This window comes from Erigeron canadensis, chromosome 1, assembly GCF_010389155.1.
Source record: "Erigeron canadensis isolate Cc75 chromosome 1, C_canadensis_v1, whole genome shotgun sequence".
NCBI lineage: Eukaryota > Viridiplantae > Streptophyta > Magnoliopsida > Asterales > Asteraceae > Erigeron > Erigeron canadensis.
Genome location: NC_057761.1, coordinates 3,921,530 through 3,945,118, shown reverse-complemented (window position 1 = coordinate 3,945,118; position 23,589 = coordinate 3,921,530). Strand labels below are relative to the sequence as shown.

The following is a 23,589-nucleotide window of genomic DNA, read 5'->3' as shown; positions in this document are numbered from 1 at the left end:
TCCCACGTATTTATATCTTTCTTACTTTTTACGCACTAACACTAAGGCTAGAACGATTTCCCACATCTCACGTATTACTTTAACATTAGGCACAATGGTTACCTAATTAGTCCCACGTCTACTTTTTGCATTTAATCCCACTAACGTGCACAACTCATAACAATTCCCACGTGTATCTAGTGAACTAGACATATCATACTTAAGTCTCACATATAAGTCATCACATATCAACATCAAGGCACATCAATGACATTATCAACAACACATATCTTAAGCATTTCATAGCAACGTCATTATAAGCATCATACTTCATATGCACATATATATACTTCTACTTTAAACGTCATCATATCAACATAAATCATTTCAACATGCATATATTCCCACATAACCTCCCGCATAACCGGAAAAACCCAACACATATAAGATAATATGATTAAAAGGTTACTTATAGAAAACCACATTTTGTTGTGCCTCCAGCGTGAAAAAAGTCATGTATCTTACCTCGTAGAAGAGTACAAGAAATGATAATGTAAGTTACCGAGCTTTGCAAGTATCCCCAACTACCAATAATCATTAGGCATTATAATGAGCTAACAAGTACCCACTTACTTATGGTCATGACTCAAGTCTAAAAACCTATAAACATGACTCATGACAATGCTTGATGCATCGGAGGTTCATTTAATACTTAAGGGCTTACATAACTCGACGGAACTCGACATTCACTCACTAAATTAACCTTTCTGGAAACTTGACATCATCATCATCTTTTAAAAGCATTACCATTAGAAATTAGACTCTCTCACGATTCCGTGGATAACTTATTTGTCAAAAACAGAGTTACGGTTCAAAAGTTATGACCATTTGAAAATTCTGTCGCTATTGCGTCGCAACTACCAAGTTGCGACGCAGCTAAGTGTCACTGTTTTTTGGTTGCGCCGCAGCTAGTCCCGATTCTGCACAAAACTCATTGTTTAACCTCCAAAACTTAACCAAACATACCCCAAACCTTATGAACGACTTTTGTACCTCAAAATTCACCATTTTAAGACCATAATGATGCAATGAAATAATTGATTAATCCTTTCTTGATTTGCATCACAATAACAAACGTTTTAGGTTACCGAATCGATTAAAACTCACGATTTTGACTCCAATCAACCCTCTAAAGACCTAGATCAGTTATGAAACGAATCAAGGTATTGAAAGGACATGAAATCAATGTAATAATACCCCAAATACCTGTAGATTACAAGAAGGATGCAAACTATGGATCAAAACCTCTTCAAATCAACCGTATAACGATGAAATCGAACAATAGAATGCTATGGAACCAAGGGGACACCTAGGGCTTCAAAGGAAGAGTATAATCTCTGTATTATGAGTCTAATGATAGGTTACAAGACCCTTAACCCGTTTTTTAGTTTAACCCTAAGTCAAAACTAGTCCCTAAGCTTCCAAACGACTCATATTTAGCTCAAAACACTTATGGGGAATACTTGCAACCCATTAAACACTTCAAGCACATCAAAAGGCATATAAAACATATCTTAAACAATTTAACACTTCAATCATTAAGGCACTAAAGCTTTACACGTATAACACATTAAACACATATAGTCATTAAATCATTTCAAGGCTTAACAGACACGTATTGTTGACTTAACGACTCAAGTCAACCGTTTAATAAAAAGCTCGGGATGTTACAAAAAACTTATAGCTTCGCTCAGTCTTGGAATAAAATAATCTAATTTACCTTATCTTAAATAAAACCATCTATGATGTCACTTATAAAGTTGTGATAACTTTAAAGGATCTTAATCCATTAACATATCTTCACTCGTTTAAAGACGATTTAATTGAGTCCTCTTTATGAATGATTTATAATGTAGTGTATATTTAAGCTTTTCTTTGTTTTATGGTTCTCCGGTCATGATTGGTAAAGTTAAAACCACATCATAAGTCATAACTTTTTCCTTTTTTTTGGAATGACATACATATTGATCAATCAAAAAACGTAATGAAAATTTTGGATCCGTAACTAAAAAAAAAAAAGTAACCATAATGAAGGCACGCTATTTCCTTTTCCTCCTACAATATCCCTGAGCATGACCCATATCAATCAATTTCAATTTGAAATATTTTAAGCCAAACGTCGGTTCAAAGTGACGAACACATACCGCTTAAGCAACACTATTGGCCTTGGCACTGTCTCGTCGATTGCCATCGTCAATTTTGAGGGTCAGTTAAATGAGGCTTAGATTAAATAAAAAAGATAAACTGATGAAAGGAATAATGATGTATTGTTGCTGGTGCATCGGTCTAGAAGTGTTGATATAATATAACGTTGATATAACAACTAATAAGAAAACCATGAGTTCACCATGCGGAGAAATATCCCTATATATAAATATGTAGACAAAGGGAATCCTAGGCAAACATGGCTATCTTGCCTTCTCATTCGGGGTAGTATTTATTGGTCAATAAAGAGGTAGGAAATTGTCATTCATCACAATTTGGCTATTTTTGCTGACATGGAAATTCATGTTCGGTGAAGGCTTAAATCCCGAATTCCCGATAATCTCTTATATTAATAAAGTAAAAATTTGTAATGACATCATTTTTTTCTTACATGGCTTCTTAATATTTTCTTACATTAATCTTTGATATATGCTAATTTTGTTAATGTGATGTCATCTCTCTATTAATAAGGTTTAACTAAATTCATGTTTTTACATGTTACTCTTTTAACCCTATATTTTAAATATCTAAACAAATTAAGTGTTATCGTTTGAGCTTTTTAAACAAAAGATGTATGAACAAATAATATAGATAATTATGTATTTCTATTTGTAAAGTTTTCAATTAGATAACCCGGGTTAAACTTGGGTTTAATTAGCTAGTAATTAGTTAAAAAAGATTTTGCTATTCGTAGTCTTTAATGCTATGAATAACACGTAACAAATATTATATGTGAAAAACAATTATTGTTTCTCACTTGTAGGTTATATGTGAAAAACAATTATTGTTTCTCACTTGTAGGCCTAAATAAGGAAATTGACAATGTGAAAATGTGGTCAATGTAGTAGTAATGTAGCGGTATTCCTGCTAACTTTGACTTGATGTAAACAGAGAGCTCATGGGGTCACGTGATATCAGACATTGGACAATCGCCACCCACGTGATGCATTGTGTGACTTTCCAGCTTTCTTGCTTCATCTTGCAATCTTGCATCACTACTACGTCGCCTACCTCAAACCGAATACAACTGAATATATAGTACAGTTTATTATAATAAAATTTTCTTTTATTGTACTGTATTTCCTATTTTTCTTTTGGATATTGATTTATGGCGCAAGTTCTTTGCACCCCACTAGGAAAAAAAAGAGAATTTGACCATAAGTATAATAGGACCACAAATGACTTCATCTCTTGTAAGGGTGGACGGAGTGGTGAGGTGAGGGGACCGGTACCGGGCCGGTACCGGATGGCACACCGCGCCGACCCTCCGGTACCGGTTGGGTGGGGAGCGTATTGGGCACAGTGGTGCCGGATGTGGTGCCGGGTTATTCGACCGTTACTAATCATTGTTTTTCTTTTTCTTTTTTTTATTTCTTTTTCTTTTATTGAAAACCATTTCCATGTATATGCAATATATATATATATATATATACATGTTGGTAGGCTGGAAAAGACGATCTCACCAAAAGTCAAAATATGCAATTTCAGTATTTACATTCTATACCCTAGAGTTTTAACTTTTGTTAAAATGGGTAAAAATGTTATTTTTTATACATTAATATTTTTTTTATTTTTTTCTAACATACTTTAAAATTGTTTTAATTTTGTAATGTTTTAAAAGTTTATATTTTTTTTAATAAAAATGTTTGATTTTGTAGTGTTTATATTTTTTTAATTGTACTTTAATTTATTAAATAAAAAGTTTAATAATTTGGTAATTAAATATAAATAGAAATTAAATTAAATAGAAAAGGGTGGGGAGGGGAGGGGGTGGCGAGGTGCTCCTAGCATTAGGGAAGGGGAGAGGAGGAGAAGAAAAATCGGGGAGGGGAGGGGAGGGGAGGAGTGGGGAAGCTCTCCCCCCACCCTAAAGACCATGTAAGTATGACCACTTTTATTTTTTACACATGTTTTTATTTTATTTGTAGAAGTCTTATATTTTAGTTTTAATTTTTTAGCATTAATAACTTAGTATGTGTTACATAAAAATAGTTATTTTTTGTAGACTTTTATTTTAGGTAGTATTAAATAAAGTGATATGATATTTATTTTAGAAACTACAGAGACTAAAATAGTGATATTTTACATCATTACAATTAATGTGAAGTTGATTTGTTTTAGAAGTCTTATATCTTACTTTTAATTTTAGTTAATAGTTTAGTATGTGTTACATAAAAATAGTGATTTTTTGTAGACTTTTATTTTAGGTAGTGTTAAATAAAGTAATATGATATTTATTTTTATAAACTACAGAAAGCAAAATAGTGATATTTCACATCATTACAATTAATATGAAGTTGATTTGACCTCAATGTTTTGAAATAAATATATTATGTTATCTTTATATATATCTTCCATACAAATGAATACGAAAAATCAAAAAAAAAAAAAATAGAAAAAAAAAAGTTTAATGAACTTGATCATATAACATCTTGGTAAAATAAATGACGAGCGCATCAGATTTTCCTACTGATCAGGTATCATCTTTGATCTTACAAATATGTAATTCATATTTGATCTTATGTTTATTTGTTTCTTTAATCGTGCATTTTAATTAACTTTCATATATTATATCATTTTTATATACATATGTATATGATGTTTATCTTAGATTTTTTCAATTAACTACCTTTATATTTGTAATTTTATGAAATTATAATAGTGTTGTTCATGGTTAACTATATTTATGTACATGTATATATTAAATCTATTTTTTCACAACAAAATAACTACAGGTGTTTAGCTCTAACGAGGAAATGGTAAAATGGGCGCAAAATTTGGCGCGTTCTCAAGGTTACCTTCTTGTAACCAAAAGATCTAAAAAAGTTAATGGTTACCTTTGTAAAGTTGTATTTATGTGTGATCGGGGCGGCGTGTATAAAAAAAGTGGTGATAAAGATACCAAAAGCAAAAAAATTGATTGCAAATTTGAATTGGTGGGAAGGTATTATAAGGTCAATGATCTTTGGGTGTTGACGGTGAAATGTGATGAACATAATCATGAACCTTTATTGTTTCTGGAGGGTCATCCATATGCAAAGAGGTTGACAGATCATGAAACTTGTTTAGTTGCGACCATGACAAGTCAAAATCTGAAAGCATGCGATATTCTTGCAACACTAAAGGTGTTGGATGAGAATTACGTGTCTACAAATAGAACCCTCTATAATGCCCAAGAAAAACTACGGTTAATTGGGCATGAAGGTCAGACCCCAATTCAAGTTGTTTTCTCATTCTTGCAAGATAAGGGGTATCACTATCAGTATCGTATAAATGATTCAACCTTCAAGTTAGAAGAATTGTTTTTTGTACATCCCATCTCACTGAAGATATGGCTTGCTTTTCTAGATGTTTTATTGATCGATGCTACATACAACACGAACAAGTTTGATATGCCTCTTCTTGAGATTGTTGGTGTTACTTCTACCAGCAAGACATTCTCCATAGCAATTGTCTTGTTGGATAGAGAGAGGACATCAAATTTTATCTGGGCATTAAATTGTCTTAAAATGTGCATTGGCTTATCTTATACTCCTCGTGTTATCATCACTGATAAAATATTGGTGGCGTGTTTCAGAAAATGCTTTAGACAAAATCTTCAATGAACTTAGCAGACCCGACGGTTTTGATTTAACTCTTGATAACTGTGGTTGTCAATTGAGATCCAGTCATGGGTTACCATGTGCACATGAAATTATGTTGCATTTCATTGCAAATGAGCCTATTCCATTACAATTAGTGGATGTTTTTTGGAGGAAGCTTGATCTTAAGCCGAGTATAATTGTTGAAGATATTGATCATGCTTTTTGGAGGAAGCCTGTTATTGATCTGTCCACCGTTGGTGAACCCGAATATCACAAAGATAACCGAGGACGTCCAGGCTTGAAAAAACCCAAAACCAAGCCTAACCCCAACCCAACCCCAACCCCAACCTCAAACCCCAATTTTTTTGAGTTAAACAAAGAACCAGATTTTGATGCTCCTTTTGTGACTAAAACCCAAACCCATAATCAAAATCCACATATGCATAACCACAATCCGAACCCACCCTATAGTGCCGATCCATTAATGAACAATCGGTATTATTTAATTGATCAAGGATTTGCAAATTTTCTTCCACATATCACACAGGTTCAGAATGTAAATGGAGATGGAAACTGTGAATTTAGAGCGGTAGCTGTATGCCTAGGTCATCATCAAGATATTTGGCCTCAAGTTCGTATGGATTTATTGGATGAGTTATTTGTCCATAATGCAACATACACTTATATGTTTAACAGAGAAGGTGTGCAATCGCTTCAGCACACACTAAGTCACTTTCAAGGACCTGCACTTCCACCACATTGGATGGATATGTCAGACATGTGGTTACTCATTGCTTCAAGGTATAATGTGGTGGTTATTTTTTTGAGCAATGGAGGAGAGACAACGTTTTTACCACTTTTTACTAGCCCACCAATGTCACAACCACATAATATTTGGGTTATTGCACGCGTCAATAGTAACCATTTTGTAAGATTGGTGCTACAAGGAAATTTCCCCATACTTCTTACTCATCCACTATGGTCTCCTAACGCATTCGACCGGACATGGAAAAATCCTTATTTGCATAGACACAATGTGTACAACCAACTTAAATTTCCTAATCATAATTATGGAGAGGTGAAAACTTGTATCAATATTGATGATTAATATAAAATATTTAATATCTATTATTATTATTATTATTATTATTATTATTATTATTATTATTATTATTATTATTATTATTATTATTATTATCATGTTTTATTATTTAAATAAATAAGTGGTCCATATTCCTTATGTCATCAATTAATACTAGTTAAGTGGTCTATGTTATATATGTCATCTATTTTGTTGGTTTTTAGTAAGTGTTTTATGGTACATATATAATTTAATTAATAATGATTAAGTGGTCCATAACTAACTAATGTCATCTAATTTGTAGAAATAGTACAGGCCTTGATTTATTTATTTATTATGCAACAAATTGGGAATATCAATTTATCATATTCAAATTATTTGTCACCTCCATGGTACACAATCTTATTTATTAGTTTTGAGTTTTGACACAAGAACAACATGTCAACAAATGGTGTTTATCCAAGTAAGATTGAATATATGATATATCGGCAGCAACTCAATAAGATAATATGTTCACGTTGGGTTCGAAAGCAATTTTAGCCTTGGATTCTTAATTAACCAACTGTATAGAAAATTGTATTCGATTTAAGTTAAAGTTTTCACAAATTAAAGGTAACAAAAATAATAGATGATCGAGGTGGTGCTTGCAAATGACTAGTAAATATATATATATTTTTTGAATGTTAGATTACTGACGAATCATTAAGGTATCGTTGATGGTACTAGCGCCTAGCGGAGCAGATGAACAAGTCGATGTATGTGAAAGGATTTAAGGAAATAAGAATTGCGCAAATATATATATATATATATATATATATACAATTGATTACCCGACGTATGAAAACATGAATTCAGTGGCAACAAGAAAACATATGAATTACCAAAGATGAACCAAATTAAATAGGCTTATTTGATCAAAACCCACCTATAGAATTGATTGTCAATGGTCAAAATAGCATCTTTCACAATAAGATAAAATTGTCACAAAATGTCACTGAGAACATTTTAGAAGGCTCCTTGCCATCTCCAATATCCAATAACATATACAAGATGTCTAAATATACCGACTCCCTTCAAGTTGATTGTTTCCCTACTGAATTCATTTTGCTTCTAACCCATATACTCGTATTATATTCGGTTGTTCATGTCACATCATCATCCATATAAAATTAACAAAAATTATATTAAATACTATAAAATTTTAAATAATACTTTATCCGTCCCACTAAATGGGTCATATTTTGATTTTTTTAAAGTCAACCTTTGTAAACTTTGACCTTTTATATTTTGATTTATGTTATATAATATTTGATAAAAATTATACCAATAAAATATACATGTAAAACTTAATCAATTCATATAACTTTCATCAAATATTATATAACACAAATCAAAATATTTAAGGTCAACATTCATAAAGAAAGACTTTAAAATTTTTAAATAAGACACAATTAGTGGGACGGAGACGAATGGAATAATAAATTAAAGTTGATCCCACAAACTCAATTTGCCTTCGGCTTGTTTGGGAGCAAATTGATATGACAAACTGACAAACACACTCCAAAGAAAGCAAACTGATGTTTAGTTTGTCCATTCATATAAATCGGGGGGCAAACTATCCATTGGAGATGATCCATCAATTTAAGTGTCAATGGTGCAATGTTCCTCAATTTTTAATTTTCAATAGATGATCTACTAAATCACCACAAGACGATGAATCTATAGAATGACAAAAGACAGCGATTCATGGTGTCATACTTAGTGTTTGTTAGTTTATTTGGATGTATCGTAATGATCGTGTCTATAATAGCAAACTACTCACGATTCAAAGGGTTTGTAGCGACATCAACGCTACGACATTTCATTGGATTAGGCATCGATTGAAATTTAATTATTTACATTTCTTGGATTCAATGGTGTAATTTTGATTTTTAGTTCTTTGTATGATTGTGTAACTTTCTCCTACGGAAGGAAAGTAGGTTGGTAGGGTTGTACGCATATTTATGTTTCCTTTCATGTTTTTCTTCGTTTTTTTTTTTTTTTTTGATATTGTGGAGTATATTTTTTGAGTAATTGTTACAAAAGTGATACCGTTATGATGTAGTCGTGGTGTACTGCCACCTTTGGTGGTGGTCGTGGTGGTGTCACAACAGGATTCCATTTTTGCCAGTACTTGTTTATTGACCTATAACTAAAAGCGGTTTTTATGATGCAACAACTAACGATGCATAGCATGTCTACCGGTAGCATCAGGACCACATTCAGTCCATTCTTGAGGTTAATTATTGTACTTGAGTTGTGTGAAACAGTACATCAACTATATAATGAAACCGGATTCAACTTAGTAGACCATGAGAATGGTAACAAATCTTTATTAGTTATGTATCGATACACACTTGAATATTCCACAACTCAAGTTGTATCCTCTAATATTGCATGATTGATCAGCAGAAAAAGTTGATGAAAACCATAAAGCTTTCAAGGCTTTTATACCAAATGAAGAATTGAACACTAATAACAGGACTAAGTGTCGTATGTTCACTAGCAGCGCTTTTTCATATTCAACCATTCCTAGTTCGATCTCTCATTCTCCATTTTACATTGAAAGTATACATATCAGGTTTGACCCGAACTGAAATGATGAATCCTAACTTCACAATCAATGTACTTGTTTCCATGTAGCATCCAAATGCCATACCAAAATACGAAGGAGCACCAAAATCTATTAAAACAAGCAAATCTTGATACCTCTAGAAAATGCAAATGCCAAAAAAAAAAATGTTTTCGCTTCGCATTCTTCTTTTCAGGATCACACATATTTACAAAATATTGTGTCTCTTTGTTTGTAAAATGATAATTTGTTTCATGAAAAAGTTAACTAAGGTTATCAAAAGCTCTAACTAGAGGCCAAAGTCCAAAACATAATTAATGATGAGATTCCAATTGTTATCCAACTCATGAAAGCTAAAACAACTGCTAATTGGTATTTTTGACATTCTTGCCCAAAACTGCAGCTTCCTAAGTCATTAAAGTACAGTATCGTTATGCCTGCAGAAGATGAGGCTGCTGCCAGGCTCAATGTAGCTGTAACCTGCAAACGATTTAAAGTTGAAGATGGTAAAACGAGGAGAACGTTAGGGGGTGTTTCGAAGTGTGTGTTGATAATCTGATTAGTGTATTTTCAAAGCGTATATGATTTGTTTCAATTGTTTAGTTGGAAACTATTTCGGATTATTTGTTTACAGTTTATACACAGTTAAACAATCTATGTTTCGGTATTCAGGTTGAGAGTAGCTAATTCAAAACTCCATTATCTTTTTTATTTCAAGATGCATAGATTATCTTCCAAACGCAAAATCCCAAACGCCCACCGATAAATACACGGAAATGACTATGTTATAAATGCTGACCCAATCTCCAACAGCAAAAAGGCTGACCGTAGCGTAATTATGGAGGGCTTTCTTCTTCACCAAAGCACATGCGTCTAGGAATGCAAGGCTAAAGCTCCAGATAACTTGCAGACCCATTGAAGCAATCAAGTAGCTGAATTCATATATATTCATATAGAAATCATGATTTGGGGTATCAGATGTGCATAAATATCTATGACAGACGGATATTTATATATGAGCATGAATACATTGACAACTAAAAGATAGCAATATGAAACATATTGAGTATCATCAAATAAGCACATACTTAAGATTAAGGCGTTGTTTCGATCTGCGTTTTGCATCATGATTACGGTATATTCAAGAATCATTTAATAACGTCATAGATAGTCAAGTAGATTTAAAGTCATCTTTGACATTAGCTTTGCATAGTAAAGTTTACCCGTTTTGCAAAAAATCATTATTTCTTCCCGAAAATAAATCATCACTTCTTCATAATCCAACATTTTCAACACTGATAATTATTGCAGCTCCAAAAGTTGATAACTATTGCTGCTCCAAGCTAACTTAGTTCATGTTTTTCTTTTTCTCATGAAACATTCTAAAAGCAATTTCATATACACTGTCGCAGTTAATATAGTTTTTGATCTTTTCATCTCAAACGCACATAATCGCCTAAAAGTTCTCTAACTATCTAGAAGAAAAATAATCGCCTAAAAGTTCTCTAACTATCTAGAAGAAAAACTGTTAGCAGGATTTCTTAAAGGTTACACTAGTTAGTGAGGTTTGTGTTACATATCCAGTATGAAATTTATAACTTGAACATAGAAAGCACTAGATTTGACCCAAAAGTCAAAATTTAAAAACAGCTAAAAGAAGAGGGATCCCTCTAATAACCACAACTAAAATGTTTTCTAAATCACTCCATGATACAACCTTACACTTCATCTTCATCATCATACTTGAATATACTTTGAGTTATGATACTCATGGTTAAGATATGGACCTAACTATGGACATAATGCATGTCAGTAGGTCATGAGGATTCAAGTTGCCAGTACAAGTCGAGAAAAAAAGGGTCCATGGCTCCCAGGGAATTCAAATATATAAACAAAAGTTTTTATAAATGACGACTATCATTATGAACATTACTTTTTGGTGTCTCATAAAAATGAGCCCTGAACGGGAGTCGGGTTTGCCCTACACAGGGCCACCGCTGTTGCATGTAAAGTTTGGCGGATTACACTTTCATATCTCTCTTATTACTGTTAAATGTGAACATGTCTCAATCATATCCATAGTCATATATTTTAGGAGCAATGCTAGAATTACAAACACATCTTCACGAACAAAGTTTACAAACACATGTAGCATCAATTAACACCAATGATATGTGAGATTCACCGATTAAATTAATTTCAAACTTATGCTTAAAAATGATTTATATTTACTAGTATCAAATTGTAACCAAACGCTTCCTAATTTAAATAATAATTATTTTTTTGTAATTCTAACTTATACCAACTCATATTGGCATCAGACAAATCAAGAAATTACTAGAAGTTGTTGCAACTATTATCAAAAACGTCTATTATATATGCTTGTTCTTCAACAATCACATGGAAGAAAAAAAAAAGAAGCGAAACTAACATTGAAAAGAAGCGAAGCTAACATATAAAAGACACGCCCCACTTAAAGCCCAAAAAATTCTGGCGAATGGCTTATATAGCGAATCGTTAAGAGGATTGAGGAGAAGTATGTTTAAACCCCCCGACAAAGAGCCGTGTTTGATTGTTTGTGTGCCGCTCACGCTCAGGATTTCTTGTCTGTCAACCCTATTGAAGGCTTAGGACAACACATGTCGACTGTTGAATACCGGGCTATCCTTAAGTACCGCTTGATGATACATTTGTTCCCGGTTGATGAGCTATGTCTAGTATGTCATAAAGCGTGTTTAGATTCTTCCGGCTAGCACACGGTCCACTGTAAAGAGCTACCAGGTTTTAAATATCGGCATGATTGGGTAAGAGATGCGTTATGTGATGTCCTTAAACCGGTCGGGATCTCTGCCAAAAGAGAGGCCCCTGTGAACTTCATAACTGATCCTTTAGAAAGGAGGTCCACCTTAGGCCCGACGGACATTCTTGTGTTTGGTTGGGAAAGGGGGAAACACACGTGTATAGAGTTTACAAGAGTGTCCCCTCTTATTGGACTCAAGGACCATGGTTTTGTTGCAGGCCGCACTCAAGGCTGAGTCTAGCAAAGTTGCAAAATACGAGAAAGCTTGCCTTGATAATCAACATGTATTTGTCCCGTTTGGTTATGACACCTTTGGTGTTCTTGCCCCCAACGTTGTACGATTTCTGAAACGGTTCAGAAAGTTGTTAATAGTAATTCCTAGACCCTTAAGGCCCAAAACGTTGTATTTAGTAGAATCAGGTTTGCTATTCAGAAGGGGGTCAGTGATTAATGTGAAATGTAATTGGATTGGCATGAACCTAACTATCAACATTTTATGTACCTCATCAGATTAACAAGCCGGGCTGATGAAGGGAAAACCCTTTGCCTCTAGAGACAGAGGTCAATATTCGATTCTCGTTCCTACAAGGTCAGAGGTAATTCTTAAAATAGTTTCACTATCTTCGGGTACACTTCACCTCTCCTAGAACGTGGATAATAATATTGGGCGATTTTGTTTGTATATTCTTTAGATCAAAATACCTCATTATGAGCATCTAATACACACACATATACATACACATATAATATATATATATATATAGAGAGAGAGAGAGAGAGAGTGAGTACCTAAAGGCTGTGAAATTGAAGAAAGATTTAGTGGTAGCTATAGAAGCAATTGAGCCAGCAGCAAACAAGCACTGAAATAGTCTCAAAATGAGACCAGTCACTGTTCCAGGAGTCCCTGCAAAGTTCTTCATTTTGTTAAATCTTTTTTTTTTTAATTTCTTTTTTTAGTTAAGACTTTATAACGAAGGAACAAGAAGGACTATTATTATTTGTTTGTAGCATTTTTTTTGATTGGGTGATGTTGACGGAAGAGTAAAGAGGATGATAAAGAGAAGTGAAGTTAAGTGATGGGAGGTGGGGATTGGATGAAAACAATCATAAAAATGACAATCATTGCCAACCTACTCAAAACTACTTGCATTTGTTTATGTTCTTTTGTTACTTCGGGTAATGGATGATGAAAAATCATCGAGTGGTCACATCTAGGGCCGTAAACGTAAACGAACCGAACGAATACGAACGGAACCTTGTTCATGTTCGTTCGTTTAACTTAACGAACGGTTCACGAACAAATAAACGAACATAATGACTTGTTCGAATGTTCACGAACACAAACGAACGAACACTAATGAACGAACACAAACGAATAAAATATTTATAAATTAAGTATGTTTATTTAAACATTTCTTAAATAATTAGGTATTAATATATATTATATAAAAGAAATATTTATATTTAAACTATTTTTTATAGTATAGGTTATTATTATGTGTATATATATGTAACTGGACATAATGGATTATTGTTCACGAACATAAACGAACTATTGTTCACGAACGACCGTTCATGAACATAAACGAACGAACGTTCATGAACAGATTATTGAACGTTCATGAATGTAAATGAATGAACAAAAGATTTGTTCATGTTCGTTCATTTAGCTAAACAAACGAACACGAACGAACTTCTCGCCGAATGGTTTATGAACTGTTCAGTTCGTTTACAACCCTATTCACATCAAAATGGAAAATGCTATTGACATCATATTAACTACTTATTTTTTATTTATTTATTTGGGAAAACATATGTATCACACATTATCGAAGTTAGGTATTCCATAAGAGTGTAATGGTGTTTGTGTGGACAAGGTTTCTCGCTTCCACCTTGGTGTTATCAAGGTGGTCCATTATAAGAATTGGTGTGGTTATGATGTGGAAGCCTCAAGGTGGGTGTGTCCACCTTGGGAAGAGTTGGGTGGTGATGGCGTGGTTAATTTTTTATTGTTTTCTTTTGTTTTTGATTGGTTATTCTAATATTATGGGGTATAATTTTTTGGGATATTGTTATGGAAGTTGTGTGGTTGTGGTGGAGTGATGATGTGACACTATCACCTTGGTATGGTAACACTACCATTACTAATGCTCTAAGTATAAGATATTATTAAGATCTTGTTAAGCATATGTCCATATGCCTTTAAACGATTAGATCAATGGTCTTCTGGTATAAAAAATCCATCGCCAACCAAGTATCAAATTTGGTGCAATACTAAATTTTTTGGTCAATTTGATACAGTATTTGGAGCAACACAACTTATGTTTCAATCATTCTAGTGCAATATTTTATTTTACTCTAGGCCCAAATATGTCCAAGTCTTAAAAAATATTCTTATTCATATGATCATGTTCAGGAAAAATTAAAAATGATCATATTTCACGAAAGTGGAAATTCTTTGTCGAGAGAACATCAACTCATCAAGTGAGGTTTAAAGACAGTGCAAGCGTGTCTGATTGTGTTGCTAAATACTTCTACGGATAATGTGTTTAACTTACATAATGTTTTGATCCAAGTCATGCAACAATTCAACTAATTTACTTCAAGTAGGATTTAGTAATTTCTAACACATCCTGAATCACTTTATGCAAACAATACAATCGTTGTTGCAAGAGTAACGAAAGTTATCCTGCTTGACCTCTTACCCAACCCACCTGTTTTGCTATCTCAATAATACACTATTGTTATACCATATACCCACCGAAGCATTGTACTATTGTAGCATGATATAACTAAAGTTAACAATTTTAGAAATATGTTTAATATATGCATAAACACGTATAATGCATAAGAGATACCGTATAAACATGTTTCGTTGTCATAAGGTCACCTGATGTACAAACAATTACAAGTATCTTCCAGGAACCAAAGAAGAATTGACAGTAGGTAACCAAGGTAGAACGGGAGTCTGTCAAACAGCTACTCAATACATGCAAATGAATATGTATATGTATATCTATGTATATCTATATCTATCTTTATATATTTAATGGATGACACTCTACACAATTCTCACGATGAGTTCCTCTCAGAAGGTTTCTTGACTTGACGTAAAGGCACAGAGTTTCCATAGCAATGATAAAAATCATAATGAGGAAATCTCTCGTACCAGGTATCTTGCTGGACATGGGTGTCCCAGTGTTCACCACTGCTGCTCTTTCCATATTTGTGTACCCATCCGGAGCCATTATGGCCTTCACCCCATGTTTTATTCCATCGTTCTCCATACTTTCCTTCCCACCATGTTTCTCCTTGTTTCACACCATGGCCATTTGGATCAAAGTTCTCATCCCATTTATCACCCCATTTTGTCCACCCATCACCCTCTAAGCGTTCTGCCCATTTGTCCGTGTACTTCACACTGCCACCTTGCCCATCATACTTCTCTCCCCACCTGCCGAATTATCAAGTTGTAGAAAGATTCCCGTTATTGTTTACTCATATATACATAATATATAGTGGTATAAGATTAATTCAGAATGATTACAAATGCAACTATAAATGCTATCAGAAAAATAAGCTACAAATGATCACCACACATCTTTAGTTTAATAAATGGTCTAAACTAAATATGTCATCCATGGCATGTACTCCTGAGTGCACATTTAGACAACTGCAACCTGTTTTCTTCCCTTTTGATCCAAATTCAATTATTTTATCTAGCTTGGCGGTCTCCAAAGTGTCATGCTGTTAGGCTGGTCAAGGTCATTAGAGGCCTACAAGCACAACTCAAATGATAGGCATTTGGGTCTTTTTATCTTCCCTTCTCCTATTTACGCGCCTCTCTCTCTAACGACCTAGAATAGCAAAAATATCCTACATGCAGAGCTAACTAACCTTTATATTTCTCTTTTGACCCAACAACATGCTTACTCATTCTCCTTTTCCCAGATGTGGAGGGTATTGGGATTGTGTTTTGGGGGTGATGATCTCATTGTGGTGTATGCACAAACAAAGCATATAATCAGATAACAGGGTTTGGAGAAGCATCTGAAAAAAGCAAGTGGTCTGCATTTTCCAACAAAAAACATAGTTCTGAAGAAGCAAGACGAGGGCCGCTTTTCGAATTGCTGTTTTGAAATGCAAAGTCTATCTTGCAAACGCAATTTGAAACATCCCCCTGGCTTCCAAGCACAAAGCCACAAACCTTATATCAAAGTAAAGCTTTTGGTATGTTTGCTTCTGACATGAATTTAGAAAATCTAAAGTAACAGATGACATTTAAGTGATGTTGAGTGGATGACGACCAGATGACACATTGACAAATGTCAATACTCATTTTGTAATCAAATTGAACTATTTGGCTGTCTACCTAAAAAACTTGGGTTTATGCAGGGCCAAGACATGCTACGTGTGGTCAGCAATGATGCAATTGGTTCAAATCTGGAGTCTGGACTAATCTAGCAAATCAATATAAACAAAGTACACAACCACAAAAAGGACATTTAACACATCGCGAATCTTGCCTTATGCCTGCAGCCTGAAATCTGTAATGCAGGTCACCATGAGGGATAATCTAATACAAGTAACACCTGAGCTCGATGATATCCTAACGTGGTAACTCCTCTGTTACACCCCCAATTTTATGGATATAAAATTCGTGTGTGCCTAACGAGTCAATATAATCTACATTTTCAGTGATGTAGATACTAAGTAGAAGTCAACATAGATGTTCATAGGAGACAAAATACAATCAGGATTTCTTAAAGAAGTTACTAGTATAAACTGTATAGATTAGCCATTAGTGCTATTTTAGTTGAAAGAAAATGTATTATTCCATAGTGTTGATAGAAAGAAATTAACTTTGCCTAAATATATCTATGAAAACTTCTAATATAGGTCAACAGCGATACATATACGAATTTCAAAGTGCTAACAAATACAAGTCAAATAGCTTTCAGGGCCTGATGTAACTTTATTAAAGATGAAATGGTTTATTAATCGAGCTTTAATAGAGAGGTGTGGTTTATCATGAGATGGCATGAGAAAGGTTCATGCTAACACGCTTTATAACTTATAAACCTTCAAAATAAGCGTATAAAAAGTTTATCGCAGTAGACAAACTCATGACCGCTTATCACGAAGAAATCTATTGCGTTTTGGGCAGTGTTGTACATAAAAGCAGATTTTGACGAGAAAGAGTAGCTTGTGTGCAGTTCACATTTCAAGAGTCCGGCTAACTAAATTCATATATAAGAAATTGTTACTACTCTAGGGGGTAAAACATAAAAGCTGAAACAGAGGCATCAATTAAAGTTGAATAATAAAAAGACCAAACAAGACAAAATGGTTAATTGTGGACCAAAAGAGAAAAAACAGTTATGATGGATTGAACATTTAAGCTGGTATAGGGTCCAAGCACGGCAATTATACTATACTCCATCAACAAACTTATATGCAGGGTAAGTCGGTAGATTGAGTGAACGTAAGGCTTTGGCCCTAATGAAAAAGATATAATGATGAAGGCTCAATGCTTAAAGTCTCTAATTTGATAAAACCATAATATGTGCACTCTGGAATTGTGAACTTGGAGCATGTATCTGTTAATATTATCGATGGACTGAATCTTCAAGCTGGTATATGGTCCAAGCACAGAATTGGTACTTATATTTAAGGGCGAGTCAGTAGTTTGAACGAATATTATACCTTCATTGAAGAAACAAGAGTGTGTGTTGAAGTTTCGTATGTAAGGATAGTAGGATAAATATCTTAACAGAAAGAACTGAAAGAAAAGAAAAGGGTAAAGGCCCAAGGAAGCAACAACTGAGACAAAAAATTAAAAACAGCTATTATATACCTCAAAATATATGGCATGTTTTATCAAATACTCAACTAATATAATGAACAAATTCAAATGGCAAGAGATGCATGATTGGAAATGTTAAAGCAATTTACCCATAGGCAATGCAAATGATGGCTTTTGTAATCATTCATCTTTAACTTAGCATAGGTGATTATAGTGATGTACCTTTCATGCCAAACATGAGCATGGCCAGCCTCTAACTGCGTGTTAGGGTCAATGCTGCACCACTTGTGAGCCCACTTATCAGCTTGACCAGCACCGTAATGTTCAAACCACTTTTCCTGCCACTCATCACCTTTTCCATTCTTTCCCCATTTATCTGCAGTCTTTTCAATATGTAGACAGCCTTCAATCTGCACATAAACCATAAGTATCCATTTAAACATAAGCACTGGAAACAGTTTAGCAAAATACATGCGTCAGGTAAATTTCTTTATTCAATATGGTATAGATAAAGTCAAATTTTGACTCAAATCTCATACCTGTGACATTGATTCTTTCCAAAATTCACGCCAAACATTTCCAAAAGCATCACGACCTGATTTCTCAGAGCCAAGCTCCTTATAACCCAACTCATCAGCAGCTTCCCAATATTTCTCTTCCCATTCCACAGATTTATCAGCACTAACACCCCTAGTCAACGTCCACCTGCAAACCACCCCATCTGGTCTTACCTCTGTCCCTGTTTCTTTCCACCACATTGATCCTTCGGGTTTAGTCCCTTGAGATGATACTGGATCAACATCAGCAAGAGCATGAGCTGCATCTTCTGCATGTGTTGAAAACAAACTCATAGCTTCTTGTTCTTCCTTCAACTGCAGACTCTCTGATACGGATCCAGAAACATCCTGTTTTTCAACCTCCATCAGCGACTGAAAAGGTGGAAGAGGGGGATCATAATTGCTCGCTGTTTTGCTTTCAAATGGCAGTGACAACTGACTTGTAGAAGGTTCTAACTCCATCACCGGGTTAGGTTCACTGGGAGATGGTGATGTTTTTCTACTTGAAGCTAAGTAGGCTCCATCACCGACATTAGAATCTGTGCTGGAAGGTGGTACCCAAGACCAGAAACTTGGACCTGGAGTTCCAATACCAGCAGAACCTGATGTAGAAATATTATAGAAATGGTTAAGTGGGCTATAAAGCAAGTTTCTGTTATGATGAATGCAATACAATTGATAGAGTGATACGAAGTAAAGAAATTCATTCATGAAATTCGAGAAGTTGTACTAAATTTTCCGCCTGATATGGAAGCCATGGTGTCAGAACATCAAAACAAGATTATCTTAAGCCCATCAAATTAAGTCAGTTTCACAATCAACTAGTCCAGGACTTCTCGTTCAGTACATATTTGGATGTCTGAATGCCTTTAGAGCATTGAAGTCATACGGATGGATCACCTACCCATAAATGAAGTGAATGTGTACTCCGAGTTCCAACACAGAAGGAAAACACAAAAAGGTAATAAGGTAGGCCTCCAGACCAGTGATACTTGTTCGGGTCAGGGAAATTGGCAACAGTTAATGTGAAATCTAAACCTTTAATTCTGTAAAAGGAATAAGACAAAGCTTTTAACTATCTTATTATTTATATTCATAATCAAGAGACAAGTTTTTGAAGCCTTTCCCAATTTCCATAATAGATGAAAACAATAACTTCAAGCAGAAGAAGCAAATCCAAACCTCATATTTGCAACTAGTTGATTATATACTACTTCAATTCGATATAGAGAAAATTTCAAAGAAAGGTAACCTATGATCACAAATTTCCTTATATGGTAAACCATAAATTTCTCATTAACAGCATTGAACAACCAATAATAATTGTTTAAGCATAAGTCTACACCCGTTTAGGTATAGCATTTATCCTTAATTACTGGGGGGTTAATCCTTGATCTATAAGGTGTATTGGGGGAGATTAGATTGTTGCTACTTCGTGTGGCGGTTCCCAATTGGTGACCACAAGATGTGACGCCACAAGCCGAAGCAGGCTAAGGAGTGTGTGTAAGAGAATGAGGGGAAGAGAGAGAGTGAGGCTCTAGCTTGGTGCTCATTGTCATCTATATATAGGGAGTAAATTTTAGGGTTTGATGATTTTGGGTCATGGGCTTTCCATTCTTGGGCCTAAATCAAGCCCACGACTTAACATAGATGAGGTCATGTTTAGGTCTGAAGGTTTCAGGAGCCTCCGCAGCTTAGGTCTGGAGGCTACGTCAGAAACCTCAATGGAGGAGGGTCCGGAGGCTATGTCAGGAGCCTCTATGGAGGAGGGTCCGGAGGCTATGTCAGGAGCCTCTATGGATCAATCCAGAGGTTATATCCGGAGCCTCTCAAGAGCAACCATGCTCAAGTCCGGAGTCTACGTCTGGGCTGGAGCCTAGTAGCCTCCATAAGGTAGAAGAGAGATTATTATCCCAAAGCTATTAGGGAGATGGTACATCATCAATAATAGTGCAACTTGAGTTTCTCACCCAGATTTAGGGCAACCCACATTCAACTTCCAAAAAAAACCACTACTTTTCTACTAATTATGTAAAACCTACACTTTCAAAATTGTATAATTTCAGCTAAGAATTCCAGACTATTTGATTACCAATTTTCCAATCAACATATCATAATCAGGTCGAGTCTTTGCCTCTCTGGAGGTCCCGAGTTCAAACCCTGGCATTGACGTTTAATTACTAAACCAGGGAAACTAACTACTAACAACTAACATTTACGTTAAAAAAAAAACATATTATAATTAAGTCCTATACACACATCCCAATATCACAACAAGAAAGATACCCAATATTTCTAGCCCGGGAGTGGATTAGGAGATAAAATGTAGACAGTAATACCGCTACCTAACGGCTCAAACAAAACCATAAAACACAAAATTACCTTTTACTTGCAAATCACCATCATCCTCCACATCATCATCAACACTTAAACCAGAATACAACTCATCATCATTAATCTTTTGATCCTCATTTTTCAAAAGATTACTAGCAACAGCAATAGCAGCAGCAGCCCTATCAATAACCTGTATCCTCTGCACCCTATCTCTTTCTTCTTTATCAACTTCCAAAATCTTCAAAAACTCACTTTCCTTTCTCACCAAATCCCCTTCATCAATTCCATCTTCACCACTTGCCACATTTTCAGCAATCTTTCTAAACTCAATTTCCTTTCTTTCCCTTTCCATTGCCTTTTTCCACATACCCAAATAAGATGATGTCTCATTTCCATCATCATTTGTAACATTGAGTGAAAGATTGAACTTCCCATACTTTCTGGGTGTTTTGTCAAAAGTTGATGGAAGCAGTAAGTGTTTGTGGGGGTGTGATTTATGTTTAAGGTTATATAAATGGTTGGTTTTTATGTGGGATATTGTGAGTTTGAGGTACATCTGGGAAGCCATTGTTGTTGTTTTTGGGTGAGTGTTTTTTTAAGGAAAAAATGGAAGTGGTTTTTTTAATGAAGGAGTAGTGAGGCATTGAAGAGATGCTTTTCTTGAATAAGAGAAAGCATTGCTTAAAATTTGAGGAAGGAAGATAAATAGAGAGAGAAGTGAGAAAAGTACAATTATGAACATGTGTCTCGAACTCTTCTACAAATGAATCTCGTGGTCCACTAACTTTTTTTTTTTAATTTCTAGTGAAGTTTTTTTAAAAAGAAATGATACTATCAACTAAATAGTCTAAATCTTTTTTAATTATTTGACATTTGACGGTAACATATGAAAAATTTAAAAACAAAATTAAGAAAAAGAATTAATAAATAATACATGTTACATTACAAGGATTTTTAGGCTATTTCTAAAAGAAAGTTATCATTTTATTTTTTGAAATTGTTTACAAGGTTAAGTAATTTTGATGTCGATAGTGGAAACACTATTTTTGTCCAATATGTATGGATTTTTGTTTGATTTATCGATGTCGATAGACTCTCAAAATTACTACCAATCATATATATATGTGTGTAGACAATGATATCCAAGTTTTACATGTGAGGTGTATGTTAGATTTCTGATGGGTTTTGTAGGTCTAATAACATGTTTTTTTTTTTTTTTTAAAAGTATTAAGTGATTCAATAATTAAAATAACATTTTTATGCATTAAGTCAACATAATAGTTTTTTTTTATTTATCTATATCTATACTTCTATCTATATCTATACTTCCTTATAAAATATATTGAAAATCTATTTTAGAAAATTTAAACAAATTTTTCAGTATCCCTATTTTACCCCTAACTATATACACTTATACTATATTAATAAACAAACTACCATCCTTTTTCAACTTTCTACCTTTAAAATACTCAAAATGCCCTTAATTTTTAACACATTCTTAACTCATACACTAAATCTACCCAATATTTCTCTAAAATATCTGACACTCATATTTATCAAAACTATCTATCTTCTTTATTAATTAATCTAAATTTTTCTACCTAATATCCCTATAATATACTTAATAAAGTTATTTACAAAAGATACATCCCTTAACCATAAAATAATTACACTACCAAATACGTCAATTACTTTTAGATTTTTTTTTTAACGGCAATTACTTTTAGATTAATAACCACATCTTTACCACTATCGTCACTAGCACCACCCGTTGTCGGCACCTCCACATTGCGCGGGTACTCATCTCGTCTAATAAAACAAACCACCATTTTTTCCCCTTAAACTTTCTATCTTTGAAAAACCAAGAATACCCTTCTCTTCCATTCACTAATTTAAAAATCTCTATCTAATGTACCTATAATACCCTTAATGAAATAGTTTACAGTATTGATCTCCTAACATCAATTACTTTTAAATTCACCACCATCGCCACTCCCATCACCGTCCCCACTGCTGCCCCCACCACCGTCACCACCACCACCTCCGCTATCATTACCATCACCGCCGCCGCATTGAGCGGACATATGTCTAGTTAAGTAAAAAACAAACAATTTTGACGGACTTAATGAGTTAAGTACTTTTTTATTATGCTCTAAACAAACGGGACCTAATACGCAACTAACAACAATAATGTGGTTGGGTGTCTCTTCAAATCCGGCACATCATACCTCCCACACACCCAACTTTTACTGGAATTGGGTACCCGTTATCGTTATCTTACTTTTCTAGTTAAAGAAGAAGTTTTAAGTATCCTTTGTGGTTAAATAACTTCGAGTCTGTTAAGTGCCTCATGTGCAAAGGCCTTTACCCCACTATTGATTAATGGTTGGATTCTATAGCCAAGGATGATTGATAATAGTCTTTCTCATTCCTAACCCCATAATTAGGGCTGTAAACAATCCGAACGAACACGAACAAGACCTTGTTCATGTTCATTCGTTTAACTTAACGAACGGTTCACGAACAGATTAACGAACATGATTACTTGTTCATGTTCGTTCGTTCATTTGTT

The 23,589-nt window shown here is 34.3% G+C and overlaps 3 protein-coding genes across 4 annotated transcripts; 1 reads left to right on the top strand and 2 right to left on the bottom strand.

Annotated features, from left to right (window-relative positions):
• The first annotated feature begins 5,000 nt into the window (after positions 1-5,000).
• LOC122592980 (PKS-NRPS hybrid synthetase cheA-like) lies at positions 5,001-5,849 on the top strand. Its single transcript, XM_043765349.1, has one exon. The coding sequence runs from the start codon at positions 5,001-5,003 to the stop codon at positions 5,847-5,849; it is 849 nt and encodes a 282-aa protein (XP_043621284.1).
• A 3,829-nt stretch (positions 5,850-9,678) lies between these two features.
• LOC122585129 (CASP-like protein 5B3) lies at positions 9,679-13,386 on the bottom strand. Of its 2 annotated transcripts, none has more exons than XM_043757233.1 (3): positions 13,110-13,386; positions 10,347-10,452; positions 9,679-10,000 (listed from the first exon to the last, which is right to left on the bottom strand). In XM_043757233.1, exons 1-3 carry the CDS (start codon positions 13,238-13,240, stop codon positions 9,806-9,808), a joined length of 432 nt encoding a protein of 143 aa, XP_043613168.1. In that variant the 5' UTR covers positions 13,241-13,386; the 3' UTR covers positions 9,679-9,805. The 2 variants fall into 2 exon arrangements, with proteins under 2 accessions (XP_043613168.1, XP_043613167.1); XM_043757232.1 differs by having other exon boundaries at positions 10,320-10,452; positions 13,110-13,384.
• A 1,723-nt stretch (positions 13,387-15,109) lies between these two features.
• LOC122609023 lies at positions 15,110-21,716 on the bottom strand. Its single transcript, XM_043782084.1, has 4 exons — positions 21,066-21,716; positions 18,666-19,285; positions 18,349-18,536; positions 15,110-15,774 (listed from the first exon to the last, which is right to left on the bottom strand). The coding sequence occupies exons 1-4, from the start codon at positions 21,583-21,585 to the stop codon at positions 15,393-15,395; spliced, it is 1,710 nt and encodes a 569-aa protein (XP_043638019.1). The 5' UTR covers positions 21,586-21,716; the 3' UTR covers positions 15,110-15,392.
• Between the last annotated feature and the right edge of the window lie 1,873 nt (positions 21,717-23,589).